Here is a 21580-nt window from a genome sequence, read left to right as displayed (position 1 = left end):
GATAACCTACAGGAATCGCCAAATATCCATGGGTAAAGCCTGATAATGGACTAAATATTTTGATAATCAGACAGTAATACTATACAGAGAAGCTTCACATAATAATAATAATAATAATAATAATAATAATAATAATAATAATAATAATAATAATAATAATAATAATAATAATAATAGAACAAGGGTTCAAAAGGTAACAAATTTGATACGATAGATTACGTTACATTTTGTATTTTTCTTAAACTAACCTATTAATGTATAGGTCCCTAACTGTTAGTCGACCTTGCTGGATATCATCAAGGAGGCGAAAGGTCGTTGTCTTAGAACCGATCTCGATAATATTTACTGAAAAAAAGGAGGACCTTCTACTAAAACAACATACATACATATATATGACACACACACACACATATATATATATATATATATGATATATATATATATATATATATATATATATATATATATATATATGTATATATATATATATATATATATATATATATATATATATATATATATATATATATATATGTATATATATATATATATATATATATATATATATATATATATATATATATATATATATATATATATATATATATATATATATATAAAAGTGAAAGTCCTTTTTTATTATATTTCTTAGAGTATATCATTACAGTCATACCGATTTCTGTATGACACTTTGTAACTCAAATGTAATTATGCCACTACTACTACTACTACTACTACTACCATAATAATCATAATAATCATAATATTAATAATAATAAAATTCGAAATTTATAAAGAAAACTAGAAATAGCTTAGTGTTCATCAAATCTGAGATCCGGTTCAGACCGGCGTTGAATAACATCCTTAGTTTAGGTTCTGTCCCTTCAAACGAGGGGTGGAGAGGAGGATAGGAGTCGGTGAAGGACATCTGCATGCAAATGAGATCTCAAGGAATATATAAAGGACGGCATTGTGTCCTTCAACGCACAGTCAAAGATCCTGCAGTATCTACAACATGAAGTTCTTGGTAAGTAGGTTTTGCTCCTGTGACCTCAGTTCTTGCAGAACAGAGCAAAATTTCTTTTAAAATGGCAATTCTAAGAATCAGATGTTTACTTAAAAGGAAGTTCTGAAATTTTTGAGCAAACATAATAGAATTAATAAAAAAGACAGTCAAAGTCAACAGTCAATTACTGCTCGTATATTGGCAATAGCTCACACACACACACACACACACACACACACACACAAAGGAAAGAAAAGAAAAAAAAAAAACTCACGAAACGAATTTGTTGATTTCAATTTTTTTTTCAAAATTCTTATTGATTACTAGTTACGGAGTTACTGCTTAAGACGACTGCAGAATAGAGGGAGGAAAGAGATATTCCCTTTGATAAATTTTAATTCCGTATGAGTTATGAAGTCAGCCATTGCCCATTTGTCGCAAGAGATTATCATGGATTACAATTTCTAATCTTGATAACCAGCAATCAATTGTTTTTTTTTTTTTTTTTAGTTTATTGAATTTTTCAAATACAGACGTTATGTTTCACATTTTAACGGGAAACTCATAACAAGATATTAAATCATTAAAAAGAAAATCACAAAATATTTTCGTATATATTACAAAAGAGAATCATTGTTATCTGAATTCATATTCATTCACATAAGGTAAAGAAAAGACAGAAACATATACGTAAAAGAATGATTTAAGACAGAATCGTAAAATAACGAAAATAAAATGAAATGATAATCATTTTAATTATTTCTTTCTAGTTGCTCGTTGCTCTCGCCCTTGTGGCCCTCGCAGCTGCTCGTCCTTCGGAGGACATCGTCGACTTTGAACTCGACGACCAGGAACAGGAGCAAGAGGGCCAGCCTGGAAGGGCCGTCAAGGGAGAATACTCCTGGACGGCGCCTGACGGCAACGAGTATTACGTCAAGTACGAGGCTGACAGATTCGGATACCGAGTGGTCGAGGACAACGTCGTACCCGAAGCCCCTGAAGCAGAGCTCCCAGAGGTCGAGGATGACTAGATATGTCAAAGTTGATTTAATATAACAGAACTTCCCCAAAGTATTTCTCACATATTCAGGAAGAAGATAAAACCCAAGTATCACCAAGAGAACTTTATATATCTTTTAATAGCAGATATATTTTGATAAATATATGAAATAGTTTTTATATTACTATTTTGATTCATTTGATGTCCTACCTATTACCCTGACATGAGAAATTATTGCAAGATATATCACGGAGGTTATTTAAGGAGCAAGAGATAAGAAACTGAATAGAATTATTTACTCTGAAAAATATGGGAAACAAAATTAATGTGGTTGCATTTGGCTTAAAAAATCCTAAATCAATACACTCTTTCAGTGTATAATCTACAGAAATATTACGCATTAATGGACGAAAAAGCCTTATTTCACTTTATTTGTGTTCCCTTGATATAAATCGTGTTATAGAACCTTTAGTTTTACATCAGCTTTGCTGGATAACAATAATATATGGACACTAGTGGAAATGCAACAGATATCCAAGACCTAACAAAGAGAGAGAGAGAGAGAGAGAGAGAGAGAGAGAGAGAGAGAGAGAGAGAGAGAGAGAGAGAGAGAGAGATTGATATTGATATCTTTATTGCCCTTTGTTACAATGAAAAAAATGTGTTATGAACATTAGTAGTACAGCCCAAGTCCATTAAGAATGAAGCTTTTATATGGACCAGATGTAGTTAGCATAGAAAGAAGGATGTGTTATGGCTTAGTTGAAGACACACACAAATACAAATACGTGTACATACATAAACACATACATACATGCAATATGTACATAAACACATTCACACATATACTCACACATACATACAGCCTAGCATACAAATTCAAATACATACATAAAGAAATACAAATATAAACGTTCATACAACTAACACACACACATATATATATGCACACATAAGTACATAAATGTACACATATACATATACAATGATTATTTAGCAACATAATTGATAATAGTAGAAAATGATAATATAGTAGAAATAGTAATATTGGCATGTATGACTATTGATCATAAATTTGCAATAACAGTGATTCAATTTTGCTTTTAAACATATCAATGGAAGTGAGTGACTTGATATCCTGTTGGAGGTAGTTCCCATATGTAATTCCCAGCACACTCACACTGCGCTGAGCCTTGACAGCGACAATACAGTACTCTCAGGTCATGAGGTCGTCTTGTGATAATGTTATGTGACAGTGGATGGACTATGTTGCTGGGATGTACATGTAATGCTTTGAACACAAATAAAAAAGTCTGTAGTGATATGAGATTTGATAATTTGAGCAGCTTGTAGTCACAAAAATGAGGGTTGGTATGCTCATATTTTAATCTGTATGACATTACCCTAATAACTTTTTTTGTGCAACAATCAATTGGTCTATAAGTGTTTTGAAAGCTCCTCCCTAAACTGCTGAACAATACAATAAAACTGGATATGCAGTGGCGTAATATATCAGTTTTAGGGAATAGTTACATTATTTCTAATTCTATATATTACACCTGTGACTTGAGATATTCTGTCTAATACAAGCTTGCTGTAAGTGAGCTTTCCAACTTAGTTTTTCGTCAATTGTTATACCTAGGTATTTGATGTGGTTGATTCGATTACATGATTTATTATTGAATTGTACATCAATATTGATTCAAGTTGAATGTATAGAACTAGATAGCATATAGAATTTCTTTGAAATATTCAATGCAAACAACAAAAGCTTTAATTTAGTACTTGTGGTTATTATATCATTGACATATATTAAAAAGAGGATTGGTCCCAGAATAGATCCTTGTGGAACACCGCACCTGACCGTACTGTAGGAAGATTTGTTATTGTATACTGTAAATTGTGTTTTGGAGGACAAAGAGCTTTCTAAAAAGTTATGAGAGAGAGAGAGAGAGAGAGAGAGAGAGAGAGAGAGAGAGAGAGAGAGAGAGAGAGAGAGAGATGAAGCTTAAAATTACAACTAGAAATTACATTATTCAGATAAAACTAGGACTTGATACTTGATTTGCAAGTATACCTCACTAAGAAAGTGTATGGGGGAAGCTTATATTATTATTATTATTATTATTATTATTATTATTATTATTATTATTATCCAAACTGCCAAGTAATTGGGAAAGCAGCCAAACCAGTGGATTAAAAAAGTTTTAATTATCATTATTGTTATTTTTTTTATCATCCCCATTAAAACTATCTAAGAGGAATATCCACTTTATATGTACATTAACGCCAGCAATCATAGAAATGTTCGTGTTTTAGTCTAATGCGCTAAGCCATTATGCTTCGATATGTTTTACGCAATTCTTAACTATATCAGACGCAAAAATACATAAAAGCATACAAACAAACAAAGCCTCACATACACGCACTTACACACAAACACACACACACATATATATATATATATATATATATATATATATATATATATATATATATTTATATATATATATATATATATATATATATATATATATATATATATATATATATATATATATATAAAGATATATATATATATATATATATATATATATATATATATATATATATATATATATATATATATATATATATATATATATATATATATATATATATATATTAGATCTTTAAAACTTAAAATATTTTCTCATTGAAGTTTACGGGCAAAATGTCACCTACTCCAGTGAAACTTTTAGAAAAAATCCTGTACAATTCGACTGAGATTATTTCGTATTATAAAACTGCTGGTTCCCAAGGACCGTTTGCCAAAAAAATTTATATAAATATTTCAGTAGAAACATTTGCTAGTTGTTCCTAACCCTCCACTCCAAAAATATGTCTGCGGGATTTATTTCGAAAATTTCTCAACTTTATTACAATTCGAGCTAGGATAAAACTATTAACCTCTTTTGGAACAAGTTACAGACAACAGAAAAAAAAAACCGACCTTAAGTATTTCTTTGTCTCTGAGATCAACTATGGCGACCAAGGTTCTGTTGAGAATCAAGTAAAATCTTAATGATAATGTATATAATTATACGAAACATATGCATTATCAGTTGTTAATATATACAGATTATCCATGAATATATTTTCAGTAATATACTTTTCATGTTTAATGCAAAAGTATTCATTACTAGATTTTTATATACAGTAAAGTACATGATACTTTCCCCATAGGAGTTACAAAGTATTAACAGGAACACACTCATTCAATTGAGTTCCAGTCCATGAGCTCTAGATATTTCTTTAAAATTTATTGTCAAAAATTCTGTTTAGCTATCTCTCTCTCTCTCTCTCTCTCTCTCTCTCTCTCTCTCTCTCTCTCTCTCTCTCTCTCTCTCTCACACAGATATACAAACGTGCCTGCACACACACACGCACACACACAGATACATGCACGCATAGATACACACACATACTGTATATATATATATATATATATATATATATATATATATATATATATATGTATGTATATATATATATATATATATATATATATATATATATATATATATATGTGTGTGTGTGTGTGTGTGTGTGTGTGTGTGTGTGTGTGAGAGAGAGAGAGTTGCAGTATATAGTACAAATATACACATACATGCATGTACAGTATATGTATACATACATGTACACTTATGCATGCATGCACGAATTGTCCCACGCTTGTGAAAATTAGAGCGTGAACGAATGAGAATATATTATAAACACCAACCACGTTCAGTTTCACATAAAACCACATTCCTTCAAAACTTATTCCAATCAGTTACTGCCGAACGCCATAGATTTTGGACCTGATCGTGTGATTATTACTGAGCTAAGGAACCGATGGTCATATTCCACATGTTATACGGGATGAGGCTATTAAGTCTTCTCGGGGCTTCTGAAAACAACTGACATCTCCTCTGTGGAAAAACGTAAGTAACCTTGATATAGCTAGCTTGTTACTAGGTTGGCGGCCTTCAAATGTCCTTTTAGCGATCACCTAAAAGGGTAGCGTCTAAATTTGTAGACGAGAATAGGAGTGGAATCACTGGTTCGATTGGTTGTACGCTAAATCTCTTCAAGGCCCTTTGCGTCAATAGGCGTAGGTGGAGGTGATGATGATGATGATTAAAAAAACAACACATGTAGGGAGGACATTTATAATGCGATGGAAGAAAAGATATAATAATGCACAGATAGAGCCGGTAGTTTAAAAAAATAAATCATCATCAAAATCAACAATGTTATTGTCACTACTACTACTAATACTGCTACACACACACACACACACACACATATATATATATATATATATATATATATATATATATATATATATATAAATATATATATATATATATATATATATATATTTATATATACATATATATATATACATATATATATGTATATATATATATATATATATATATATATATATATATATACAGTATATATGAGCGTGTAATTTATACATGTATATATACACATGAAAAGAGGACGAAAATCCCTTCTAATTTTCTTTTTGGATGTCGCCTACCTCCCAGAATTATGTGAAGTGCCATGGGAGATGAAGAGATATGTTTATATTCGCACACAAACGCACACACACATACAAACACACACACACACACACATATATATATATATATATATATATATATATATATATATATATATATATATATATATATATATCCATCCATCCATATACCAAGGCACTTCCCCCAATTTTGGGGGGTAGCCGACACCAACAATGAAACAAGACAAAAAGGGGACCTCTACTCTCTATGTTCCTTCAGCCTAATCAGGGACTCAACCGAGTTCATCTGGTACTGCTAGGGTGCCACAGCCCAACCTCCCACATTTCCACCACAGGTGAAGCTTCATAATGCTGACTCCCCTACTGCTGCTACCTCCGCGGTCATCTAAGGCACCGGAGGAAGCAGCAGGGCCTACTGGAACTGCGTCACAATCGCTCGCCATTCATTCCTATTTCTAGTACGCTCTCTTGCCTCTCTCACATCTATCCTCCTATCACCCAGAGCTTTCTTCACACCATCCATCCACCCAAACCTTGGCCTTCCTCTTGTACTTCTCCCATCAACTCTTGCATTCATCACCTTCTTTAGCAGACAACCATTTTCCATTCTCTCAACATGGCCAAACCACCTCAACACATTCATATCCACTCTAGCCACTAACTCATTTCTTACACCTGTTCTCTCCCTCACCACTTCGTTCCTAACCCTATCTACTCGAGATACACCAGCCATACTCCTTAGACACTTCATCTCAAACACATTCAATTTCTGTCTCTCCATCACTTTCATTCCCCACAACTCCGATCCATACATCACAGTTGGTACAATCACTTTCTCATATAGAACTCTCTTTACATTCATGCCCAACCCTCTATTTTTTACTACTCCCTTAACTGCCCCAACACTTTGCAACCTTCATTCACTCTCTGACGTACATCTGCTTCCACTCCACCATTTGCTGCAACAACAGACCCCAAGTACTTAAACTGATCCACCTCCTCAAGTAACTCTCCATTCAACATGACATTCAACCTTGCACCACCTTCCCTTCTCGTACATCTCATAACCTTACTCTTACCCACATTAACTCTCAACTTCCTTCTCTCACACACCTTTCCAAATTCTGTAACTAGTCGGTCAAGCTTCTCTTCTGTGTCTGCTACCAGTACAGTATCATCCGCAAACAACAACTGATTTACCTCCCATTCATGGTCATTCTCGCCTACCAGTTTTAATCCTCGTCCAAGCACTCGAGCATTCACCTCTCTCACCACTCCATCAACATACAAGTTAAACAACCAGGGCGACATCACACATCCCTGTCTCAGCCCCACTCTCACCGGAAACCAATCATTTCCTATTCTAACACATGCTTTACTACCTTTGTAGAAACTTTTCACTGCTTGCAACAACCTTCCACCAACTCCATATAACCTCATCACATTCCACATTGCTTCCCTATCAACTCTATCATATGCTTTCTCCAGATCCATAAACGCAACATACACCTCCTTACCTTTTACTCAATATTTCTCGCATATCTGCCTAACTGTAAAAATCTGATTCATACAACCCCTACCTCTTCTAAAACCACCCTGTACTTCCAAGATTGCATTCTCTGTTTTATCCTTAATCCTATTAATCAATACTCTACCATACACTTTCCCAACTACACTCAACAAACTAATACCTCTTGAATTACAACACTCATGCACATCTCCCTTACCCTTATATAGTGGTACAATACATGCACAAACCCAATCTACTGGTACCATTGACAACACAAAACACATATTAAACAATCTCACCAACCATTCAAGTACAGTCACACCCCCTTCCTTCAACATCTCAGCTTTCACACCATCCATACCAGATGCTTTTCCTACTCTCGTTTCATCTAGGGCTCTCCTCACTTCATCTATTGTAATCTCTCTCTCATTCTCTTCTCCCATCACTGATACATCAACACCTGGAACAGCAATTATATCTGCCTCCCTATTATCCTCAACATTCAGCAAACTTTCAAAATATTCCGCCCACCTTTTCCTTGCCTCCTCTCCTTTTAACAACCTTCCATTTCCATCTTTCACTGTCTCTTCAATTCTTGCGCCAGCCTTCCTTACTCTCTTCACTTCTTTCCAAAACTTCTTCTTATTCTCTTCATATGACTGACCCAATCCCTGACCCCACCTCAGGTCAGCTGCCCTCTTTGCTTCACGTACCTTGCGCTTTACTTCCACATTTTTCTCTCTATATTTTTCATATTTCTCTATACTATTACTCTGCAGCCATTCTTCAAAAGCCCTCTTTTTCTCTTCCACTTTTACCTTCACTCCTTCATTCCACCATTCACTGCCCTTCCTCATGCTGCCTCCAACAAACTTCTTGCCACATACATCACTTGCAATCCCAACAAAATTTTCTTTTACTAACTTCCACTCCTCCTCTAAATTACCAGTTTCTCTTACTCTCACCTCGTCATATGCCATTTTCAACCTTTCCTGATATTTACTTTTTACCCCCGGTTTTATTAGCTCTTCAATCCTCACTACCTCCCTTTTACATCCACCTACTCTATTCCCCCACTCTTTTGCTACAACTAATTTTCCTTCCACCAAAAAATGATCAGACATACCGTTAGCCATACCCCTAAACACGTGCACGTCTTTCACTCTTCCAAACATTCTTTTAGTTATCAACACATAATCCATTATATATATATATATACATATATATATATATATATATATATATATATATATATATATATATATATATATACACACACTCATATATATATATATATATGTATATATATATATATATATGTGTGTGTGTGTGTGTGTGTGTGTAGGTGTGTGTTTATATACCTTTACGCCTCAGAGAGATGGCTTTGGTAGTGTCTTTGATTTCGATTCAAAATTATTTATAATTTTTTAATGCTATGTTATATGGATGAAGTACAACTAGCTCTAAATATGATTGATTTAATGATATATTTAGGTAATAAGATAATTAGCCAATGCTGCATCTAACTTCAAATACTGTAACTTTATAATCCAAATATCATATAATCTTCCTAGCGTCTTAAACAGGTATTGATAACCAAATTCCTTAGCGTAATGTCTGATGTTATCACTGTAACTATAGCCATTCTTAGCTTATCAAAATTGAAAACCTAAAAGAGTATTTTGAAAGGAACCGTGATATATTTACATATTATTTATTACATATTATAATTACATATATTTATATATCAGTTCTCTTGCTTCTCTTAGAATAATATCATTTAACCGGATAGAACTTTTTAGAGAATTTTTAAAATTTGAATTTATTTATATATCATTAAATTATCCTATATCTCGGTTAAGAATTAAAACATATTAAAGAGAATGTAAAATATTATTGCTTTAAAGAATTATTTTTTATGTTTCCATTTCATATATTACTGTTCTCCTTTCATTCATCTTTTTTACGAGTCAGTCCATTAGAAGGGTTCGGTGAAAACGAAAGGATGTCAACAAAATGCCTGAATCACCTGGGCCCTGTTTTTTGTCAGGACAGGACCTGGCCCAAAGCAGGGTAAAATTCCCTCCATTTGCATAAATTCTGCCATGAATGAAGGATTAGGAGAGGTGGAGGGGTAGAGAGATAAGAGGGAGGAAGGGCCAGTCTGGTAATGGCGTGTACGGAAGAGAGGCAGAGAAGGATGAGAAGACGAAGTAGGAGAGATAAACATTTAGAGTAAAAAGCGGGAAGAAGTTACGAAGGAGATCCAGGAGGGGGGCGGGGGCGAGATTTTTGGGAGGAGAGGCACAGGAGGGGAAGGGGATGCTGTAGGCTAATGGATAGGAGGCAGTCGGCCCACCTCCCTTGGAGGAGAGGCGCCAGAGGGGGACCAGTCTTGCTTGGTTACTTATTGTCTGAGACCTTTAAAAAGGATAGGCGTCTTATCCTCAAACACACAGCACCTGACACCTCAGAAGCAAACATGAAGGTCCTTGTAAGTAAACAACACTGATGTCTGTAAGCCTAGAAGAATCCTTATTGCTCAGAGAGAAGGAGGATTAATCTAATTGCCATTAAAAAAGCATTAGATTTTCAAATCTTTTTTGACAATTTTATTTCTGTTTTCAAGTATAATTTTTGGGAGTTCCGCAAATAGAAATTGTTAAAATTTGAGTTATAAAACTAAGAATTTACTTAATGAATAATGTATAATAGTATCATATATTGATCCCAAATCTCTCGGTTATCAACAATGATTACTTAAATATGATGCTGACGTATTTCATAATAATATCTAAGCTAGTAATTAATTAAGTTTTAGACCATTCTACACCATAGTTGTATGGCAAAACCCAATATTGACGGTGGTGTGTATACATTCAAAAGATATCTTGCAATTTCGAACACTGACGAATTATGCATTGTATTTCAATTTCCTTGTCATTCAGATCCTTTATTTTATTTATTTATTTATTTTTTTGATATATCTATTTGCGAATTTCTTCAATCTCACCGTCCCGTCATTTCCTTGTGTTTCAGCTCCTTATCGCCCTTGGCCTTGTGGCCCTGGCTGCTGCTCGCCCCTCCGATGACATCGTGGACTTCGAGTTGGACGACCAAGAGCAGGAGCAGGAGGGTCAGCCGGGAAGGGCCGTGCAAGGGGAATACTCCTGGACCGCTCCTGACGGCAACGAGTATTACGTCAAGTACGAGGCTGACAGATTCGGATATAGAGTCGTCGAGGACAACGTCGTTCCCAGGGTTCCCGACGCAGACGACGAAGACGATAACTGAAGTCCTTCGTAAACGGAGAAAGTCCTCATTATGTATCCATCCTAAAGACTGTCTTTCTATTTCCTTTCCAGAAGTTCTGTTCATGTATCACCAAGTGAGATTCATAGAGATTTTATATGAGAGATTTATATAAATATATAGAGATATAACAAATAACCAATGGCTTACTTTTTTCACTTATATTACCTTAATTACGTTGTAATGAGCTCTACACACTTTCGTTGTAATCATATATATATATATATATATATATATATATATATATATATATATATATATATATATATATATATATATATATATATATATACTGTTTATATTCCGTTGAACAATTACTGGGGTCAATTAACTCCGGGACTTTACAATAAAGCGATCAGGAATGATCAGCCTTCCAAACTCATTTCTAAAAGATTTTGCCAATAACTGAGAAGGCAGAATCCTCTCGAGCCATACATCCTGAGATGAAAAGGATCAATGTTATATATATATATATATATATATATATATATATATATATATATGCAATAATTTTACCATTTTAATTGTATATTACCTATTAAATTTGGTTATCTATACCGGTCTAAGCCAACATGAATGATAAATATTTGGACTTTTAAGTGATAGTATTTGGAGATAGACATAAAATAGACCAATATTTTGTATTCATTATCATCATCTCCTCCTACGCCTATTGACGCGAAGGGCCTCGGTTAGAATTAGCTGGTCGCCTCTCTTTTGAACTTTTATATCATTACTTCTCCATTTATCATCTCCAACTTCACGCTTCATAGTCCTCGGCTATGTAGATCTGGGTCTTCCAACTCTTCTAGTGACTTGTGGAGCCAAAACAAATAATTGATGAACTAATCTCTCATGGGGAGCGCTAGGATTATGATCAAACCATTTCCATCTACCCCTCACCCTGATTTAATCATAATATAGCACTCGAGTAATCTCTCTTTTGATTTCATTTATTTTCTAATCATTTCTTGCCATTTCACTCCCAATATTTTTCTTACGTCTTTGTTCTCAAAGCTACAAAATCTGTTGGATATTGTTTCATGGTCATACCACGCCTCATGTCCATATTGTAACACCGACCTTACTAAACTGATATATAGCCTAATTTTCATATGTAATTTCGGGCGATTTAATTTCCAAATTCTACTTAACCTTGCCATTGTCTGATTTGCTTTTTTTAATCTTTCATTAAATTCCAACTCTAAAGACTCTGTATCAGTGATCATAGTTCCTAAATATTTAAACGATTCCAATGATATTTCATCTTCCATTGCATATTGCGTTCGCATCATCTCTGTCTTTCTTCTAGTTATCGGAAGCCCAACCTCCTGTGACATTTCATCCTTCTGGTAAATAACTATTGCAAATTCTGTGGTGTTCTGATAATAAGGACAGCGTTATCAGCATACTCTGGTTCAGCTAATTTCCTATTACCCATCCAGTCCAATCCTTCTCCACCATCCCCAACTGTTTTATGCATTACAAAATCTATGAGGAAGATAAACAATATAGGTGACAACACATTCCCTTGGAATATTCCACTGTTCATGGGAAATTCATTTGATAGGACTCCACTAACATTAACTTTGCACTTACTATGCCCATGAACAGATTTGTTTAAATTTTCATATTTATGAGGAACTCCATTATAACGCAGGACTCCCCACAAAATTGGGTGGTTCACACTATCAAATGTTTTTCAGTTCACAAATGCCATCAACGGTGGATATCTATATTCTACACATTACTGTACAACAGTACAATATGTCATGATATGAAAATTTGGTCATTAAAATTACCTTTTCATCTCTCAGCTTTTCATCAATATTCCTCTCTTGCTTCTTTAAAATAAACATACTCTATATAGTATTACCTAAATATAATCATCAGCATCATCTCCTCCTACGCCGATTAACGCAAAGGCCCTCAAGTTAGATTTCACCATTCGTCTCAATCTTGAGCTTTTAAATTCTTGTGGAGCCCAGTTTAAAGTTTGGTGAACTAATCTCTCTCGGGGAGTGTGAAGATCATGCCCAACCTATCTCCATCTACCCTTCACCATGATCGCATCCACAAATGGCACTCAGTTAATCTCTCTTATAGTTCCATTCCTAATTCTGTCTTGCATTTTGCTCTTAGTATCAGATCATAAATATTTGAGAGTTATTTACACTTGCAAATCAAGTTACAATAAAAAATTAAATTAATGACATGCATTAACAAAACTATAAATAATTTTAAATCAAGATCAAACTCGCTTTCAGTGTCATCCTTATGAGGCGTAAAGAGTCATTGGATAGCAAGAAAGAAATATTCACAAATCATTTGTGAACAATATAGTATAACGGCATCACAGCTAAAATGTTCATGCACAAGGTAGATAATAAGTTTATAATGTTACGACGTTCAGCGATGTTGCAGATATAAAAAATTGAACAGTATGCTGTTGTACCTATTCTTCATGGCGGTATTGGGTTAGTTGCCTTGCGTTCAATTACCTATAATCATGAAAGAACAAAATTTTGAGTATAGACCCTTGCGTTATCAAATTTATAAGGCAATGTCAAGAAAAATAGTTGATGTTCCCGAGATAGAATTCAGGGTTAACATAGCCGATATATCCGCTTAACGCATGTTTTGTGAGGTGTGCTCTTTACAGTCTTGTTATATAAAGTTATTCAATATAAACATATAATATTATCAAGAAATAATAGATAACTATTGCAAGGCCAAAGAGAAATATCAACCCGACAGATGAAAATGCACCTTTAAGGTCCCTTTTCAACCTTTATATGACACAAAAGCGACTTTATCAACATGCATTACAGTTGCTTGGGAACTGTGCATAAAGGTGTTTTTTCGACCTATATTACATCATGGAACGTCCTTCTGACAATTACAAAGTCATGGAGAACGACGCAGCTCTGAGCAGATGTTGATTATGAAAGAAAATGTGACAATTTTGCATTTCACGTAATCTATTTGTTGATGCAGAGTACAAATGTAATACAATAATAAAAAAATATATATTTAGGACACTATTTATTTGTTATTAGTGTTCAATTAATGTCTTAGTCTGGAAAATAATAGTGTCGTTCTCAATAAAATAAAACATATGGCACCGCTGTCTCAGCCTGTCTCTCACTACGCTGATGATTGTTACTTGGGTAATTTGTTAAGGAATGACACTGATTTTCTAGGATTTCTTATCTCTAAAGGAAGATAAAATCAAATAATAAGTGAAAAGAAGTTACAATCTATACCGTTTACAACAATTCACAACGTTATCTGAAAAAATATCCATGTATAATGAGGGAACGATTGTTAAACCATTCATGAACTTCGTTTTCCCTCCCTCTACACCAACCCACCTCTCATTTTGGCAGCACGTGGTTGGCGATTATTTCGGTATTTAGTGAAGACAAGGTACGTTTGAGGCCATCTATTGGCCTAAGATCAAAACTTCTTACGGGCCGCTTGGAGGAGACAGGTGAGGTGCCTTTCGACCGATAATAATCATGGCTATCTGCGTTGTGCTCATCAATCATTTACGGGAAACCATGAATCCCATCAATAATTTTCCAGTTTTGTAAACATTATTTTAAAAGGTTAACAAAATTGGTGCTTAATAAGACCATCTTATCAATGAATTGAGAACACGTGGCACCACTGTCTCGTTCTACGTTACCCCTGTAGGTATAATTAAGAAACGATCGTTTGCCAAAGGAAAATTTTAGTGATATTGCTTATAAATTGGACATTTTTCTTTTGGGAATTACAATGACTGACTCGTAGTAATCATAAGCTAATGTGTGTTTTGTTGATAAAAAAGTGACTCAAATAACAACAGAAATTAAGTAAATGAAAATCATATAATTAGGGGGTGGGCTTAGGAAAGGACAGTTTGGTACTTTGCTGTTCTCTTGGAACCTGGCCAAGGATGTTGAAAAGACACAAGTTTTGGAACTTTGTCTATTCTTGCGGGCAGGATTCTTTTCGTACTTTTAATAGCTGTAGGTGAGGCCATTGTCAATTTGAGTTAAAAATATAGTCTGCTTTAAAAGTAAATTTATCAAACAGTTTACAACTGAATATATATGATACTTATTACATGTATTTCTATAATAATATCGTCATTCTTTATCTTTTCCTTGATATAAGATCGTTCTGATGACTGAAAAAAAAAGAAAGGTGATAAAATTAGAAATTCAAATAAGCTGGACTGGTCCTCCGTTAACAATTATATGAAGTAAATGATTACGTCACTAAATATAATTACTAAAGCCTAAAAACGCAGGGCATTGATTTTGAGATATGACATCATTACAATACATGATGTAATTGACTAATTATTTCTACATTACCAAACTTTATTATTATTAATCAAAAGATCAAAAGTATTTGACGACTTACATATATTGAATTGAAGAAGTAATGTAAATAGCATAATATTGATGAGGTCTTTCAGAAGTATATATACAGTATATTGATAAGAATGTATGAATTGCTAATAACATTTCTTATTTTAAACAAAAATTATTTCACTATTCATATTGACATATTTCTTGAGTTTTAAAAGCAAATAGATAAGAAATACTTTTATAAACGTGTCCAAATTGTAAGTTACAATGGAAAATACTTTTAAATCACTGCAAATTAATGTGTATACGTTATGTTATGTTAATTATTATGTAAAATACAATTAGATTCAATAGCACATTTATTTGAACATGAAATTGAGAAAGTTTTGAATATAATACAGGGACGGATCCTTGGGTGGGATGAGGGGATGCATCCCCCCCCCCACAAGCCAAAAAGGAAAAAAAAGAGTAAATTTCAAAAAATGATTGTACAAAAGACCAATCCACAGAAAGGTTACTTAGTAAGGATTTGTCCCCCCTGCACTCAAGCATATATATATATATATATATATATATATATATATATATATATATATATATATATATATATATATATATATATATATATACATAATGTCTCTCTCTCTCTCTCTCTCTCTCTCTCTCTCTCTCTCTCTCTCTCTATATATATATATATATATATATAAATATAATATATATATATATATATATATATATATATATATATATATATATATATATATATATGTATATATATATATATATAATATCATCATCATCATCATCATCTCCTCCTACGCCTATTGATGCAAAGGGCCTCAGTTAGATTTCGCCAGTCAATTCTATCTTCTTGACCTATTAAATCGATAATTCTCTAATCGTCCTCTCCTACTTCACGCTTTATAATCCTCAGCCATGAAGGTTTGGGTCTTCCAACTCTTCTAGTACCTTGTGGAACCCAGTTGAAAGTTTGGTGAACTAATCTCTCTTGGGGAGTGCAAAGAGCATGAGAAAACCATCTCCATCTGCCCCTCAACATGATCTCATTGACATATGGCGCTCGAGTAGTCTATCTTATAGTTTCAGATCTAATTCTGTCCTTCTATTTAAATCCCAATATTTTTCTCAGGGCTATCTTCTCAAATCTACAAAATCTGTTGGATATTGTTTCAATGTCATACCATTAAACTGATATATAGCCTGATTTTTATGTATCATTTCAGCCGATTTGATTTCCAAATTTTATTCAACCTAGCCATTGTCTGGTTTGCTTTTTACAATCTTTCATTAAACTCCAATTCTAAAGACCCTGTATTAGAGATCATAGTTCCTAAATATTTAAATGATTCTACCTCATTAATCCTTACCCCCTCCAATGATATTTCATCTTACATTGCATACTCCGTTCTCATCATCACTATCTTACTTTTATTTATCTTGAGCCCAACCTCCTGAGATATATCTTGCATTCTGGTAAGCAAGCATTACAAATCCCGTTGTGTCCTGCTAGTAAGGACAGCGTCATCAGCATACTCTAGGCTAGCCAATTTCCTATAACCAAGCTAGTCTAATCCCTCTTCGCCATCTCCAACTGTTCTATGCATTACAAAATCTCATGAAGAGGACAAACAACATAGGTGACAATTCCATTCCCTTGGAGAAATCCGCTGTTCACTGGAAACTCATTCGATAGGACTCCATTAACATTAACTTTGCACTAACAATGCTCATGAACAGACTTAATCAAATTTGCATATTTAAGAGGACCTCCGTAATAACGCAGGACTCTTAGCAATATTGGCTAGTGCACACTATCAAAGGCTTTTTCAAACATCAACAGTGGATTCCTATATTCCACACATTGCTGTACAACATATCTTACGATTGATATTTGGTCAGTACAACTTCTACCTTTTCTAAATTTCCCTTTATTATCTCTCAGCTTTTCATCGATCTATCTCCCAAACCTCTGTAGAATAAGCAACTATATATTTTCATGACAACTGACGTAAGTGTGATGCCTCTGTAATTATTGCAGTGAGTTAAATCTCCCTTCTTTTTTTTTCTTTTTTTTTGCCATTTTCACCAACACTACTACCTCCCATCCATCAGGTTTTGCCTCTCCATGCCACATTCTACAAAATAATCTTGTAAGTATTCTGGGAGTCACTTCATTTTAGGACAATATCTCAGCAGTTATTCTATCATATCCAAGAGCTTTCCATCTCTTGAGTTTTTTAATGATAGCTTCGACTTCAAAGACACTGAATTCATTCATGGGCACATTTAGGTCTTCCTCAGCTTCAGGTATATCAATCAAATTATTCCCTTCATATCTCCTATTCATGTCCTCACTAAAGTGTTCCATCCAACGTTGTCTTTCTTCATCTTTGGTTATTATAATAGATCTATCTCTTTCAGATCGGTATATGCTTTTTCTTCTTTGCCCCCGAGGAGATTTCCGTAATAATTTTATGAGAAATTCTTACACCATAGCCACTACCTGAATTCATAGCTCTGTCAGCCTCATCTGCTTTACTGTATAAATATTCTCTTAAGTCATTCCTGGCTTTTTTTTTTTGACATCACTATCAATACTGGAATACTGGGCATGCTCTACCTTGTAAATTTCATTACTTCCTCGAAAACATTCACCAATCAATTTCTGTCTTTGTCTCCTTTTTATGGTATCCCAGGTATCATTTGATATCCATGGCTTCCTCCTTGTAGCTCCATGTCCCAAAACTTCCCTACCAACTGACTGATATATGTTCTTAATATTACACCTTCTTCGTTAATTGTCTGCTCTTCTCTTAAAGTCTTTAAGACTACAAATCGATTCTTAAATTCAATTGCAAAGATTTCTCTGTGCTCATCTTCTAGAAGCTTAGTTGTATCAAACCTAAGTTTTCTATATACATTTCTGTTGGGTGCTTTCAGTTTTAATTTCAGTGTGGCAATGAGGAGCTGGTGATCAGTACCAATATCTATCTGCACCTCTATAGCTTCTCACATTTCTCAGTTCTCCTTTTCTCTGTCTTAATGGCTATGTGATCTATTTGATTTTTGTAATTGCCACATAGTGGAGTCCATGTATATTTGTGGATATCCTTGTGCTGGAAAAGAGTACCTCCAATAACAAGATTTTTTGCTGAACAAAACTTATTAAATGGGCTCCCTTTTCATTTGCAACTTCGCCAGGAACCTCGACACCCATTCTTTGATTATTCCTTCCAACTGTAGCATTGAAGTCGTCACTCACAAGTTTCATATCTCTCTCTGGGATCTCATCTATTACACTCTTCAGCTCATCATGGTATTTACCTTTCCTTTATTCAGGTGAATCATTTGTCAGTGTATAGCATACTAAAATATTCATATTACACTGCTTTTATTTAAAGTTTGCAAGTTTATATATATATATATATATATATATATATATATATATATATATATATATATATATATATATATGTATATATATATATATATATATATATATATATATATATATATATATTCATTCAAATAAGCCATACATTCTTGATACATTAATGTCTGGATTCTCTTAACAACCTTGGGATCAGAGCCCCAAGCGAAATCACACAAAGCCAAGAGCTTGTGACTACCACTTGGCCACTGTCTATACAAGTTAGCCGGACCAGGATTCGACTCCCGGCTGGTCACAAGCTCTTGTCTTTGTGTGATTTCGCCTGGGGCTCTCATCCTCAAGTCGTTAAGAGAATCCAGACATTCATGTATCAAATATATATGGCTTATTTGAATATGGGAAACACATCTAAATGATCAAAATTTAAATTACATATATATATATATATATATATATATATATATATATATATATATATATATATATACACATATGTATATATATATATATATATATATATATATATATATATATATATATATATATATATGTGTATACACATACACACACACACACACATATATATATATATATATATATATATAAATATACATAAATGCATATATATATATATATATATATATATATATATATATATATATTTATTTATTTATTTACATATATATATGTATATATATATATATATATATATATATATATATATATATATATATATATATATATATATATATATATAGTCACACGTAACAAATATTTGAAACCCCCTTTTGGGGTCACGTGAACGACCTCTGCCTGCTGCCTTTGCTTAAGAATAGACGCAGCCTCAGCTTCCATTGGCGACAGAGGTCTGTTGCCCTCTCATTTCTGTTGATGAGGACTTTTTGCTGTCTCCTCTTTGTTCTTACAGTTTTGTGGGAAGGCAACAGCGAGGAGACCGGTGTGAACTGCTCGGTAACAGAACGGACTCCTACCTCGACACCCCTAGGAAAAATGGCACCTACCCCAGGATGCCAAAGGACCATGTCTTGATAGTTTGCCACACCTAGGAGCAGTTCGAGGAGAGCCATGAGAGAAGGCTCGCGTCACTCCGTTGTGCTAAGGGCACCCAACCTAAGCCATTGATTTTGACTTATTCTTTCTTAGTGATATGTTGAATTTCAAGTAAATTAGTCTCCATGCTGTAGTCTTGCCCAGGAATTATGATGTAAACTCATTGAATGTGCGAGCACTTGTTAATGTTTATTAGAAAAATATAACATATAAATAATGTTTCAAGGACGCTATCCAAAATTTTGGGACTTGGAAAATTTTTTGAAGTGCTCAAGATTGATGTAAAATTTTCATTGCAATTCATGTAAGTTTGAAAGATCAGATTTGTCTCTGACTTATCCCGTTTCCTGAACTTGAACCTGAACGTGAAATAAAAAAAAAGCTTTAGAAATAATTTGTCTGTCTGGGACAATATACAGTATATATATAATATATATATATATATATATATATATATATATATATATATATATATATATATATATATATATATATATACAGTATATATGTGTGTATACATACATATGTATATATATATATATATATATATATATATATACATATGTATGTATACACACACATATATACTGTATATATATATATATATATATATATATATATATATATATATATATATATATATATATATATATATATATATTAGCTGGTGCTATTCCAGTGCAGATCAAAACCCTCGGACATGTCCATCCACCGTCGTCTGTTTATGGTCTTTCTATTCCAGTATATATCCGTAAATTTTTTTTAGCTCGTCATTTCTTCATTCCCTACTCTAGTTCGCTCTCGTTTCCATGTTGCTCTTTTACTGTGTTTTAGTGTTATTCCCTCATCATGATTTACATACTCTTTTAGTTGTAATTAGTTTCTGTTCTAAGAATTTCATAAGGCTCCAAGTTTCTGATGCACAAGTTAGTACTGGTAGAACCATCTAATTAAAAACTTTTCTTTTTAGAGAAACTCGTATTTTACAATTCATAATTTCATTTTGTTTACCATAAGCTCTTCCTCTCCTGCTTATCCTTTTTTAATTTCAGATACATGTAAGTATGTATGAAACTTATCTCCATATGTGAAAATCAGTATACAAGAATACCTTTTTTTTTTTTTTTTACTTCTGGTACAAATACTGGCCCCGCCAAGTTTTATATACAACCATGCACGTTCCATCACGTGTACCTTAATCAATTACTGTCAAACGCCATAGTTGTTAGGACTGATTATGTAAGTACTGGTGAGCGAAGGAACCACTGGTCATATTCCACATGTTATATGGGGAAAGGGCAATAACCGCTCCTGTTTTGGTTTACCTCA

The 21580-nt window shown here is 33.4% G+C and overlaps 2 protein-coding genes across 2 annotated transcripts; both read left to right on the top strand.

Moving 5' to 3' along the window:
* Positions 1–896: 896 nt before the first annotated feature.
* LOC137627446 (cuticle protein CP575-like) lies at positions 897–2185 on the top strand. The gene is made up of 2 exons (XM_068358533.1): positions 897–1027; positions 1777–2185. The coding sequence occupies exons 1-2, from the start codon at positions 1016–1018 to the stop codon at positions 2035–2037; spliced, it is 273 nt and encodes a 90-aa protein (XP_068214634.1). The 5' UTR covers positions 897–1015; the 3' UTR covers positions 2038–2185.
* Positions 2186–10467: 8282 nt separating this feature from the next.
* Positions 10468–11543, top strand: LOC137627445 (cuticle protein CP575-like). The gene is made up of 2 exons (XM_068358532.1): positions 10468–10586; positions 11132–11543. Exons 1-2 carry the CDS (start codon positions 10575–10577, stop codon positions 11384–11386), a joined length of 267 nt encoding a protein of 88 aa, XP_068214633.1. The 5' UTR covers positions 10468–10574; the 3' UTR covers positions 11387–11543.
* Positions 11544–21580: the final 10037 nt, after the last annotated feature.

This window comes from Palaemon carinicauda, chromosome 35, assembly GCF_036898095.1.
Source record: "Palaemon carinicauda isolate YSFRI2023 chromosome 35, ASM3689809v2, whole genome shotgun sequence".
Classification (NCBI taxonomy): Eukaryota; Metazoa; Arthropoda; class Malacostraca; order Decapoda; family Palaemonidae; genus Palaemon; species Palaemon carinicauda.
This window is presented reverse-complemented; position numbering and strand designations above follow the sequence as displayed.